This window comes from Nerophis ophidion, linkage group LG11 (assembly GCF_033978795.1).
Source record: "Nerophis ophidion isolate RoL-2023_Sa linkage group LG11, RoL_Noph_v1.0, whole genome shotgun sequence".
NCBI lineage: Eukaryota > Metazoa > Chordata > Actinopteri > Syngnathiformes > Syngnathidae > Nerophis > Nerophis ophidion.
In genome coordinates this window covers 5717438-5731889 of record NC_084621.1, presented here as the reverse complement: position 1 = coordinate 5731889, position 14452 = coordinate 5717438, and the positions used below count along the sequence as shown (strand labels likewise).

The 14452-nt window shown below is 42.0% G+C and overlaps 1 protein-coding gene across 2 annotated transcripts in view; it reads right to left on the bottom strand.

The window, feature by feature from the left end:
* grik2 (glutamate receptor, ionotropic, kainate 2) overlaps positions 1-14452 on the bottom strand; it is a 607548-nt gene that overhangs the window by 84607 nt on the left and 508489 nt on the right. For both annotated transcript variants that reach the window (XM_061914965.1, XM_061914966.1), the window contains exon 14: positions 12238-12455. In XM_061914965.1, coding sequence (XP_061770949.1) covers positions 12238-12455 — 218 coding nt within the window. The remainder of the gene's footprint in view (positions 1-12237; positions 12456-14452) is intronic.

Sequence of the window (14452 nt, the reverse complement as noted above, 5' to 3'; positions counted from 1 at the left end):
CATGACTTAAAGCAGGTGTGTTTTCCAGACACAAACACATGAACATCTCCTATTATGATCAGGGTGTGTTGTCCTGACTTAGCACACACCCAGAAACGGAAAGGCGGAGTATTAAAAACTGATGGTTCGGCTTCTCCAAGGAAGGAGGGACACATGTTCTTGACCTGACCTCCTCCAGGAACTGCAGTCCTGTATAATGACATTCGCTTGTAACAGAGCCATTTTTACTTTAATAAAGTGTCTCCGACGTCTCTTTTGTCCGCACACCAGGAATTCTGATTTTATTTCCCCATCATCTGTCTTACATCCAATCTGTATGAGCTTCTCGGCATTCTTTAAAGGTTCCACTGTAGGAGTCCTTTTGTCGCGGTGGACAAACGGTTTTCACGGTGCAAGGAGTGAAGGTTAATGTTGTTTTACAATTTAGGAAATTGCATCTAATAACATAATTTTAATGTATTTATTGACACAATGTCTTCTTATGATTAAATGAACTCCTTTAGTATGATTACTTTTAGGTTGTTTCAAGGCCAGGGCCAGTGTACGGTCTTGATAGGATAGAGCAGTGGTTTATCACTTTTGACGTGTGTTTGTGGTCATTTTCTTGTCGGAACACAGGACCAAGCCTCCGGGCTGATGATTTGAGGTTGTCCTAAAGAAATTGGAGGTAATCTTCCTTTTTCATTGTCCCATTTACTCTCTGTAAAGCACCGCTTCCATTTACAGCAAAACTACCACCACCATGCTTGACGGTAGGCCTGGTGTTCCTGGGATTAAAGGCCTCACCTGTTCTCATGCAGACATAGTGAAGGTACTGTGGCCAAACAGCTCAATTTTTGTTTAATCTGACCACAGAACTTTCCCCCAGAAGGTCTTCTCTTTGTCCATTTGATGTCAGATGAAACCCATCCATCCATCCATCCATCCATCCATCCATTTCTACCGCTTATTCCCTTTCGGGGTCGCGGGGGGCGCTGGCGCCTATCTCAGCTACAGTCGGGCGGAAGGCAGGGTACAAACATTTGCATTTAAAATTTCGAAATATGATGAACGGAAAGTACACGGACCCATTTTACTCTAAAATGTTATTTGACAAACTAAACCTCAAATTAACGACATTCATGCCCATGATGAAATTATGTCAAATACTGACATAATTTGAAATTGTACTATTTTTTTCCAGAAAGTTTATCTTTTGATTCAAACATGACATCCATCCATCCATCCATCTTCTTCCGCTTATCCGAGGTCGGGTCGCGGGGGCAGCAGCCTAAGCAGGGAAACCCAGACTTCCCTCTCCCCAGCCACTTCGTCTAGCTCTTCCCGGGGGATCCCGAGGCGTTCCCAGGCCAGCCGGGAGACATAGTCTTCCCAACGTGTCCTGGGTCCTCCTACTAGTTGGACGTGCCCTAAACACCTCCCTAGGGAGGCGTTCGGGTGGCATCCTGACCAGATGCCCGAACCACCTCATCTGGCTCCTCTCGATGTGAAGGAGCAGCGGCTTTACTTTGAGTTCCTCCCGGATGGCAGAGCTTCTCACCCTATCTCTAAGGGAGAGGAAACTCATTTGGGCCGCTTGTACCCGTGATCTTATCCTTTCGGTCATGACCCAAAGCTCATGACCATAGGTGAGGATGGGAACGTAGATCGACCGGTAAATTGAGAGCTTTGCCTTCCGGCTCAGCTCCTTCTTCACCACAACGGATCGATACAACGTCCGCATTACTGAAGACGCCGCACCGATCCGCCTGTCGATCTCACGATCCACTCTTCCCCCACTCGTGAACAAGACTCCTAGGTACTTGAACTCCTCCACTTGGGGCAGGGTCTCCTCCCCAACCCGGATATGGCACTCCACCCTTTTCCGGGCGAGAACCATGGACTCGGACTTGGAGGTGCTGATTCTCATTCCGGTCGCTTCACCGAACCGATCCAGTGAGAGCTGAAGATCCCGGTCAGATGAAGCCATCAGGACCACATCATCTGCAAAAAGCAGAGACCTAATCCTGCGGTCACCAAACCGGAACCCCTCAACGCCTTGACTGCTGCCTAGAAATTCTGTCCATAAAAGTTACGAACAGAATCGGTGACAATGTATTCTTTATTGTTGTTACGAGAACAGTAAATGAAAGCAATGTGGTTTAGTGCCGAAGCGTCCCGGATGTTTTGTGGTTGTGCAACCTTGATTTGCCATCAGCAGCAATGATTCAAGATTGTCGTCGCTACTTGTCGAATGTTTTGCATATTTTTCAAAAGCCCTTAATCACAAGAATAGGGAGAGCGGAAGGGAATGCTGCGTGGTTGTTTTGTCATTGCAAACAAAACAGCTTTTGCTTTTTTTTTCCCCCCCCCCTCCTCTCATGCCGCCTTTTTGGCACGTACTATTGACGATGCACAGTTGACAATGGAGTAAAAATAACTAATAAGAAAGTCTGCGGGCTATAGAGCGTTTTCCGTTCGGGCTCCAGTACTCTGGAATGCCCTCCCGGTAACAGTTCGAGATGCTACCTCAGTAGAAGCATTTAAGTCTCGCCTTAAAACTCATCTGTATACTCTAGCCTTTAAATAGACCTCCTTTTTAGACCAGTTGATCTGCCGCTTCTTTTCTTTCTCCGGTCTGATGACCATGGATGAAGTACTGGCTGTCCAGAGTCGAGACCCAGGATGGACCACTCGCCTGTATCGGTTGGGGACATCTATACGCTGCTGATCCGCCTCCGCTTGAGATGGTTTCCTGTGGACGGGACTCTCACTGCTGTCTTGGATCCGCTTTGAACTGAACTCTCGCGGCTGTGTTGGAGCCACTATTGGATTGAACTTTCACAGTATCATGTTAGACCCGCTCGACATCCATTGCTTTCGGTCCCCTAGAGGGGGGGGGGTTGCCCACATCTGAGGTCCTCTCCAAGGTTTCTCATAGTCAGCATTGTCACTGGCGTCCCACTGGATGTGAATTCTCCCTGCCCACTGGGTGTGAGTTTTCCTTGCCCTTTTGTGGGTTCTTCCGAGGATGTTGTAGTCGTAATGATTTCAATCAATCAATCAATGTTTATTTATATAGCCCCAAATCACAAATGTCTCAAAGGACTGCACAAATCATTACGACTACAACATCCTCGGAAGAACCCACAAAAGGGCAAGGAAAACTCACACCCAGTGGGCAGGGAGAATTCACATCCAGTGAGACGCCAGTGACAATGCTGACTATGAGAAACCTTGGAGAGGACCTCAGATGTGGGCAACCCCCCCTCTCTAGGGGACCGAAAGCAATGGATGTCGAGCGGGTCTAACATGATACTGTGAAAGTTCAATCCATAGTGGCTCCAACACAGCCGCGAGAGTTCAGTTCAAGCGAATCCAAGACAGCAGCGAGAGTCCCGTCCACAGGAAACCATCTCAAGCGGATCAGCAGTCCTTTGAGACATTTGGGATTTGGGGCTACATAAATAAACATTGATTGATTGATTGATTTTGACATGCAAAAGAGGTGCTTCTAACTACAGTATTTTCCCCTTTTCGAGCCATCGCATGAGTTGAAATGACACTGACTGAATGATACCAGCTGGGAAATGAACAGAATAAAGATGAAATCAGAGTGACATTGACTGGGGTTGTTAATCAATTATGAAAGCGAAAACGCGCCGCAGCCTGCTCTTCTAAAGTTATGTTTTAATTCGGTGGGCAACTTTCATTTTAATTTGGCGCCACTGAAGACGCTGTACACCTGAGACTGTCTGATATCCAATTATTCACATGCACTCGGACAATTATGATCAGTGTCTTCAGGGTTTTGCATGGCTTGATCGTGCCAACTCATGAAAATTAAAGTTAAAGTACCACTAATAGTCACACACACACACTAAGTATGGTGAAATTACCTTCTGCATTTGACCCATCACCATACTTGCCAACCCTCCCGAAATTCAGCGCCTCTCCCGGAAGAAATTTTCTCCCGAAATTAAGCCAGAGCTGGAGGCCACGCCCCCTCCAGCTCCATGCGGACATGAGTGGGGACCGCCTGTTTTTACGTCGGCTTTCCTGTTATATAAACAGCTTGCCCGCCCGATCACGTTACAACTACGAATTTCTATAAAAAAACTGCACACACAAGGAGACGAAGCAGAAGAATGAGGAAGTTACAGCCATGGAGACGTCGTCTGTAATACAGTGGTTCTATGTTGTCTGTTGCCATCTCTTGGTGAATGTTGGCTATGGCGTTATGGGGTTGCTTTTTGATTGGCCAACGATTTACGTGGTGTTGTGCACTTGACGGCAAGTGACTCTCGCCAGTTCGCAAATGGCAGAACAAAGTTTACTCAAATAGTGAAAGGTAAGTGTTGTTGTTTTGTTTTTTTAGTAACCAGCAAGCACAGTACAGTTAGTAGAACAACTGTGCGAAGTGGAAAAGTATTCTGTGGTCTGACGATTACACATTTCAAATTGTTTTTGGAAACTGTGGACGTCAAGTCCTCCGGACCAAAGAGGAAAAGAACCATCCAGATTGGTCTAGGCGCTAAATTCAAAAGCCAGCATCTGTGATGGTATGGGGGTGCATTGTGCATTGTGAATTATATTTATATAGCGCTTTTTCTCTAGTGACTCAAAACGCTTTACATATCCATCCATTTTCTACCGCTTATTCCCTTTTTGGGGTCGCGGGGGGGCGCTGGCGCCTATCTCAGCTACAATCGGGCGGAAGGCGGGGTACACCCTGGACAAGTCGCCACCTCATCGCAGGGCCAACACAGATAGACAGACAACATTCACACTCACATTCACACACTAGGGCCAATTTAGTGTTGCCAATCAACCTATCCCCAGGTGCATGTCTTTGGAAGTGGGAGGAAGCCGGAGTACCCGAACGGAACCCACGCATTCACGGGGAGAACATGCAAACTCCACACAGAAAGATCCCGAGCCTGGATTTGAACCCACGACTGCAGGACCTTTGTATTGTGAGGCAGACGCACTAACCCCTCTGCCACCGTGAACCCACGCTTTACATAGTGAAACCCAATATCTAATTTTTACATTTAAACCAGTGTGGGTGGCACTGGGAGCAGGTGGGTAAAGTGTCTTGCTCAAGGACACAACGGCAGTGACTAGGATGGTGGAAGCGGGAATCGAACCTGCCATGGCCGCTCTACCAACCGAGCTATACCTAAAACCCTACTATGCAAAGTGAAAGCCATACATCAACAACACCCAGAAACGCCACCGGCTTGATGCAAACTGGAAAAGTGTTCTGTGGTCTGACGATTACACATTTCAAATTGTTTTTGGAAACTGTGGACGTCAAGTCCTCCGAACCAAAGAGGAAAAGAACCATCCGGATTGGTCTAGGCGCAAAGTTCAAAAGCCAGCATCTGTGATGGTATGGGGGTGTATTAGTGCCCAAGGCATGGGTAACTTACACATCTGTGAAGGCACCATTAATGCTGAAAGGTACATACAGGTTTTGGAACAACATATGTTGTCATCCAAGCAAAGTCCCTACTTATATCCGCAAGACTATGCCGAGCCACGTGTTACATCAGTCTGGCTTCATAGTAAAAGAGGGCGGGGTCTTTCCTGGCCTGCCTGTAGTCCAGACATGTCTCCCATCGAAAATGTGTGGCGCTTAATGAAGCGTAAAATACGACAACAAGACCCCGGACTGTTGAACAAATTAAGCTCTACATAAAACAAGAATGGTAAAGAATTCCACTTTCAAAGCTTCAACAATTAGTTTCCTCAGTTCCCAAACGTTTATTGAGTGTTGTTAAGAGAAAATGCGATGTAACACAGTGGTGAACATGCCCTTTCCCAACTACTTTGGCATTCCAAGTTAATTATTATTTGCAAAAAAAAAAAGAAAGTTTGAGTTTGAACATCAAATATCTTGTCTTTGAAGTCCATTCAATTGAATATCAATCAATCAATCAATGTTTACTTATACAGCCCTAAATCACTAGTGTCTCAAAGGGCTGCACAAACCACTACGACATCCTCGGTAGGCCCACATAAGGGCAAGGAAAACTCACACCGTCTCGTCTCGATTACTGTAACGTATTATTTTCGGGTCTCCCCATGTCTAGCATTAAAAGATTACAGTTGGTACAAAATGCGGCTGCTAGACTTTTGACAAGAACAAGAAAGTTTGATCACATTACACCTGTACTGGCTCACCTGCACTGGCTTCCTGTGCACTTAAGATGTGACTTTAAGGTTTTACTACTTACGTATAAAATACTACACGGTCTAGCTCCATCCTATCTTGCCCATTGTATTGTACCATATGTCCCGGCAAGAAATCTGCCTTCAAAGGACTCCGGCTTATTAGTGATTCCCAAAGCCCAAAAAAAGTCTGCGGGCTATAGAACGTTTTCATTTCGGGCTCCAGTACTCTGGAATGCCCTCCCGGTAACAGTTCGAGATGCCACCTCAGTAGAAGCATTTAAGTCTCACCTTAAAACTCATTTGTATACTCTAGCCTTTAAATAGACTCCCTTTTTAGACCAGTTGATCTGCCGTTTCTTTTCTTTTTCTCCTATGTCCCACTCTCCCTTGTGGAGGGGGTCCGGTCCGATCCGGTGGCCATGTACTGCTCGCCTGTGTATCGGCTGGGGACATCTCTGCGCTGCTGATCCGCCTCCGCTTGGGATGGTTTCCTGCTGGCTCCGCTATGAACGGGACTCTCGCTGCTGTGTTGGATCCGCTTTGGACTGGACTCTCGCGACTGTGTTGGATCCATTGTGGATTGAACTTTCACAGTATCATGTTAGACCCGCTCGACATCCATTGCTTTCCTCCTCTCCAAGGTTCTCATAGTCATCATTGTCACCGATGTCCCACTGGGTGTGAGTTTTCCTTGCCCTTATGTGGGCCTACCGAGGATGTCGTAGTGGTTTGTGCAGCCCTTTGAGACACTAGTGATTTAGGGCTATATAAGTAAACATTGATTGATTGATTGATTGATATGGAAACGGGGTTTGTAGGTTTGAAGGGATTTGCAAATATTGGATTCTGTTTTTATTTACGAATTGCACAACGTGCCAACTTCACTGGTTTTGGGTTTTGTATGATAGAGTCCCTGGCGCCTTTATAGTGGAAAAGTTGTGGATATTAAGACCAGACAGGGTTGCTTTCACCAGGTTGCAAATAGTCCAAAATGTGTCGTATACATTGTCTTTATAACCCGTTGTTAACCCGGGACTCTCGCTGCTGTCTTGGATGCGCTTTGAACTGGACTCTTTCAACCGTGTTGGATCCATTATGGATTGAACTTTCACAGTATCATGTTAGACCCGCTCGACATCCATTGCTTTCGGTCCCCTAGAGGGGGGGGTTGCCCACATCTGAGGTCCTCTCCAAGGTTTCTCATAGTCAGCATTGTCACTGGCGTCCCACTGGATGTGAATTCTCCCTGCCCACTGGGTGTGAGTTTTCCTTGCCCTTTTGTGGGTTCTTTCGAGGATGTTGTAGTCGTAATGATTTGTGCAGTCCTTTGAGACATTTGTGATTTGGGGCTATATAAATAAACATTGATTGATTGATTGATTGATTGATTGATTGATTGTGGACATCCTGGGTCCCTGTGGGCTAAACTTTCTCCACCTGGAAGATGTCACCTCTATAAGCTTCCGTTCAATATTCCTCCTATTTGTTTGGTGACTCATGCAAAATGTACGTTTGTTCAAAAGTGTCCAAGTAAAAGGTTTTTCCACAGACGCCTGCGTGAATAGACATCTCCCAATTACACTCGCAAGGTAACAATCCTTACAAGATGTGAGTTTTATTAGCTAACAATCAAGTATCCGCTGCAGCGGTTGTTTGCTTATTAAATTATTCAGTGTTATTGTAGCAGCAGTCCACTGGGAATGTTTCTGCTCGAAAGAGAGGTGAGACGCTCCTATGCTTCCGAGACTATCCCGGGCAGGAATTTACATAATTAGGCACCATTATACTATTTTACAGCACAAGTCAATAATTAGCCAAACAGCAGGGAATTTTGTATTTTTATATGATGTTTGTGTGTATACATTATTACAAATTACACCCCGATATATGCAATAAATGCTACATGCTTGGCGTCATCACTGAAAACACATTTCGGTTCGTTATTGTAACATTGTGATGTTTAGTTCTTTATTAAATCTATTTATATAACATTATTTTTTTCAGGCCCGCGAACAGGTTTTATCCGGCCCGCGGGATAAGTTTGCTAAGTATAAAAATGAGCAAAATGTTTTAAATGAAAGAAACTGCAGTTCTTAATGTGTCCACTAGATGTCACAATAGCAATTCTTTGTATCTTTTGTAGATTGTTAAATATGGAAAAAATAAAAAATAAACCACATGATGTTAGTGCACCGGTCAACTAAAATGAGCAAACATACATTTTGATATATTTTTTTTTCATCTTGATAGATTGAAAATTAATACCAATAAGTTGACTGATGGGGCTTCACGGTGGCAGAGGGGTTAGTGCGTCTGCCTCACAATACAAAGGTCCTGCAGTCCTGGGTTCGAATCCAGGCTCGGGATTTTTCTGTGTGGAGTTTGCATGTTCCCCCCGTGACTGCGTAGGTTCCCTCCGGGTACTCCGGCTTCCTCCCACTTCCAAAGACATGCACCTGGGGATAGGTTGATTGGCAACACTAAATTGGCCCTAGTGTGTGAATGTTGTCTGTCTATCTGTGTTGGCCCTGCGATGAGGTGGCGACTTGTCCAGGGTGTACCCCGCCTTCCGCCCGATTGTAGCTGAGATAGGCGCCAGCGCCCCCCGCGACCCCAAAAGGGGATAAGTGGTAGAAAAATGGATGGATGGATGGAGTTGACTGATGAACATTATCACATAATTTATTCAGAAAGTATAAATAACGAGAAATAAAGATAGAATACTATTAACCGAAACCTGTAAGTATAAGAAATAACAGTATGATTTGTGCATTTTCAGAATGTGCTTGTTCTATTTCCAAACAAAGAAAACAATCTGAAGTTGTATTTATTTTTAAGTTATCGTGCCGTGATTTTACCAGTCCGGCCCACTTGGGGGTAGATTTTTCTCCCAACATTAGTTTGACGCCCCAGATTTTGATCGACCAGATTGACGGCTGGTTTTCCACAGACTTGGTTCTTTTGTGTCGCTGTCCCATGGATTTTTATTTTGAAAATATGGCTAAGATAGACAGTCCTTCCAATTCTGGTAGCTTCTATTCCTCCATTTTCCAAATGATTAAAACATAGGTCGTAATACATGGAATAAACACACCACTTACCGAAAAAGGTCATAAAAAGGTCCTGGTCATTCCCTGGAAAGATTTCTAACACTGTTGATTTTGGTGGGAACACAGTGTATTTTTTTTTGTCTCAGGAAATGTCAAAGTTCCTGAGAAGTTATCGAATTTGGTGCACATATTGTTGCTACAATGGTTCTCAACCTTTTTTCAGTGATGTACCCCCTGTGAATATTTTTTTAATTCAAGTACCCCCTGATCAGAGCAAATAGTTTTTGGTTGAAAAAAAATAGAACAAGAAGTAAAAAACAGCACTATGTCATCAGTTTTTGATTTATTAAATTGTATAACAGTGCAAACTATTGCTCATTTGTAGTGGTCTTTCTTGAACTATTTGGAAAAAAAAGATATAAAAAAAACTAAAAACTTGTTGAAAAATAAACAAGTGATTCAATTATAAATAAATATTTCTACACATAGAAGTAATCATCGACTTAAAGGGATTGTAATAGAGATCCACCTGGATTCATGAACTTAATTCTAAACATTTTGTCACAAAAGAATCAATCTTTAACATCAATATTTATTGATGTTATGAACTTACATTCATATTTTGTTGAAGTATTATTCAAGATATATATATTTGTAAAGGATTTTTTAATTGTTGCTATTTTTAGAATATTTAAAAAAAATCTCACGTACTCCTTGGCATACCTTCAAGTACCCCCAGGGGTACGTGTACCCCCATTTGAGAACCACTGGGATAGGACATCCCTTCTATGTTCTTTTTCCCCCCAATATTTTACGGTAAAAAAAACAACTTGCAGCTCTGTTGCTTGAATTTTACTGCTAAAAACTGTGGTATTGTTTTTCCATCCCATTTATCCCATTTTTTGTATATGCTGTAAAAAAACAACACTGGTTTTACTGTAAAATTCCAGTTTTTAAAGTAATATTTAAAATATATATTTTTTTGCAGCTTATTTAAAAAAATACATTGTGGATGTTTAATATATCACATAAGAACTGAATTTACATTTTCGGCACAGTCCCACTAAGAGCAGACATACGTTACAACGGATCAGCCACTTACGGCGCTCCCTTAAAAAAGGTGGGAAAAAGGTGATATTGAGAAAAGGGGGAAGAGTAAAAAATATCAGTCAAAGGCTGGACCCTCGGGAGGGGGTCCAGACTGAGTCCAAGGGAAAAAAAACTCATTTGCAATAGCACACATAAACATGTTACAAATAATTACAAAGAACTCGCAACACCCCCCCTTTCTACATAAGCAGCAAGCTCGCTTATGTACAAAATCTCGGCGTACGCGCTTCTTCACGGCAAAGTTATGATGTACCAAGAATAGAATAGAATGGAATAGAATAGAAAGTACTTTATTGATCCCTGGGGGAAATTCAGCACCACAGTCCGCTCACAATAGACGATAATAATAATAATTATAATAAATAATATGTAACATATATATATACATTTAAGTGCAGTCAAGGACATATGCATTATACAGTATTATATATATATATATATAACTATAAAAGCCTACCTACCGCCCAAAAGAAGCTGACTCCTCGTGAGACCAAAAGGGACAAGCAGTAGAAAATGGATGGATGGATGGATGGATGGATGTGATTTGTACACGTTAAGAATGGACAATAATAAATATAGAATATTATATATATATATATATATGTATGTATGTATGTATGTATGTATATATATATATATATATATATATATATATATGTAGGTTTGGGAAAAAAAATCACAAGACTACTTCATCTCTACGGATCTGTTTCATGAGGGGTTCCCTCAATCATCCTGATGATTGAGGGAACCCCTCATGAAACAGATCCCAAACCTACATATTGCGCTCTACCACGGTATCGAGCACTATTCTCTGGATAATCCAATCAAGACATATATATATATATATATATATGTATATATATATATATATATATATATATATGTATATATATATATATATATATATAAATATATATGTATGTGTGTATATATGTATATATATATATATATATATGTATATATATATATATATATATATAAATATATATGTATGTGTGTATATATGTATATATATATATATATATATATATATATATATATATATATATACATATATATATATATATATAAATGTATGTGTGTATATATATATATATATTATGAGAATTGACTTATTTGGAGGTGTGTTTGGGTTCATTGAGGTTAGCTAATTTTACTTGTTTTGGAAAGTCTGGACAAGCCAAATGTTTTTGATCTATTGGCAGATAATTTTGCTTAGTTCAAATAAAATACCCCTAATTTTTGTATTGTTTTTCTTGTTTTTCAACACTGACTTTTTGCAGTGTACCTTTTAAGGCACGCCCCCAAAAGTGTTGTCCAGCTGGAAATCGTGAGAAACTCGGGCGAATAGTTGCCCCGGGAGATTTTCTGTAGGGGCACTGAGTTTATACCAAAAAGTTCTATTTTGGTTTCATCTGACCACATGACATTCTCCCAATCCTCTGCTGTATCATCCATGTATCCATTTTGGTATAAACTCAACTCGTGGGGTTTGGAAGAAGAAGAATACTGAGTTGCATCCCAAGAACACCACACCTACTGTGAAGCATGGGGGTGGAAACATCATGCTTTGGGGCTGTTTTTCTGCTGAGGGGACAGGACGATTGATCCGTGTTAAGGAAAGAATGAATGGGGCCATGTATCGTGAGATTTTGAGCCAAAACCTCCTTCCATCAGTGAGAGCTTTGAATGGTTGACCACCATCATTTACAAATAAATTCTTAAAAATTCCTACAATGTGAATTCCCGGATTTTTTTTTTCACATTCTGTCTCACACAGTTGAAGTGTACCTATGCTGAACATTACAGACCTCTGTCATCATTTTAAGTGGGAGAACTTGCACAATCGCTGGCTGACTAAATACTGTTTTTTTGCCCCACTGTAACTGAAGATATGTGAGAAATAAACACAACTGACCTTGAAGAAAGTCATAGTCGCTCCATCCTCGACTACTCCGTACTCTATCTTGGTCTGCTTGGCCAGGTCATCGGCAGAGTCAATGGGCGACTCCATCCTCTCCACCGTGAGAAAGGCCGCCAGGTTGGCGGTGTAGGAGGAAATGATGATGAGTGTGAAAAACCACCAGATTCCTCCTACTATTCGGGTGGAGAGCGCTTTCGGCATGAGCTCGGACCCTGAATGAGAGGAGCAAAGAGAGGTCAGGGGGGGACCGGATTCAGCACCGGACGAGTAGAGGCGGGCAGCATCCGGGACAGGTGAGGCCAGGTGAGGCCTCTAATGTCAGACACACAGGCCCGTTTATTTCCAAACACTACCTGGCCTTTCTCTAATGGGAATAATTCCACATATTTATCCTTTAAAAATATGGATTATTAAAGATGTTATTGCTTTGTCATATTCAAAAAGAGTGTTTCTTGAATGCTTATAGACAATGTCCTAGGATGCGTTATAATTAGGGGTGGGCAAAGTAGTGCGTTAATTACGAGTTAACTCATCAATTTAATAACGCCGACAATTATTTTATCTTACATTTGCGTATGTTATTTACATGCTTTTATTTTGTTAACGCCTTTTCTTAACAAGATGGCGTCGAGGGGCTCTTGGTAAAGATGGAACATTTGGCAAAAATACCGGACAATTCTGCAAATTTCCTGGCTGGCTTACAGCGTGGTCACTCCGGGATCACTTACGACCGCCAAACAATTCTGGATGTGGATAGATCGGGCCGTTTTGGACTGAATGACGCGTGCTTGCTAGACCGGCTAGCTAGCATGGGAATACTTTGCCGGCTACATCCAGCGGCCTGTGAAGCAGCGGAGTATATGTGTTGTCTGTCTATTTATGAATAATGCAGACCAGGAGTGTTGGCTGAGTTCTTAACGTTTACTTTCAGAGCGTGCATATCACAACATACAAGATGCCGTCATGGTGACACACAACCTATACCGGGCTACCGCGCATGCTCGTCACTCCTGTTGCATGCTGGGTAGGGTAGTTCTTTTTTTCCCCTGGCGCATAACATCACAATATAGTACCATGTATATGATGCGTTCAGTTTATCAAAGCACCAAGCAAACAATCGGAAAATTCCCATCATATCAATTCCTAGATATGGTCATAATTATTTTAAGTGCACTACGCAGAATAAACACAACATTATTAATATTGCTACTACGGATAATTTGATCAAAAATTCCCTAAAACAGCCCACTACCTATAATATAGTTTTTTTAAACATAAAATCCTCAGAAATTGCCTGTTCAGATGTTATGATTGTGGCTCAGAGATTTGTATGTAGATTATATTTATTTTCCATAACAAACAGGATAACTTAAATACCCTGGCAGTGGCAATAAGCTTAAATGTTTGTATTTACATTTTTGGAGTTGATTTTCATAAAATATGCTATTTAACTGCTACTGCTTAACAAGGACTGACTTAAATTGTGTTTCCACAACAATTTTTTTTGCGCTTTTGTTCATGTGGGAGAATATTCCAATAAAGGTGCACTACACACTACTTTTGAATTCATTATTGGGCTTTGCGTATACAATGCAGTTAATCGCGATTAATTGGACAAATAGTGCGATTAACTTTGATTAAAAATTTTAATCGTTGCCCAGCCCTAGTTATAATTCATGCGCTCTGTATTCTAATGGAATCATAATAATGTGTTATTTTTTTAATGATCATTTACAGATCTACGTTTGCCGGGTATGTGCAGTCTGTGGGGAGAAGGCAATGAGAGTCTCGGTGCAATTCCTCGAGCCCAGTCCGTTTCACTTAAGAAGCGTAAACAATTGAAAGGTGGGGTTTTGCACATTCATTCGCAGGAAAAGCTAATAAAGCGCCATAAAGATAGAAGGTTAAGAACGATGCGCTCCATTCCCTCTGCGAGGAACTCAATCAGCATGCAGGAGGGGAAAAAAAAAAAACGAGCGCAGCTGGAAATGAATAGTTATTGGGGGTTCAAGGGAACTCTTTCATTCGGACTAAAATGTCGACTTTTAATGTGTTATGGCTGCATTTTTAATCAACGAATTGGGTTAGGGCTGAGTATAACTGGTCGTAATGATCATGACGATCTGAGCAGTTCCATATTGGACTTGTTGGGTCTGTGAATGTGTTTAGAACAGGGGTGTCAAACTAATGTTGGGAGAAAAATCTACTC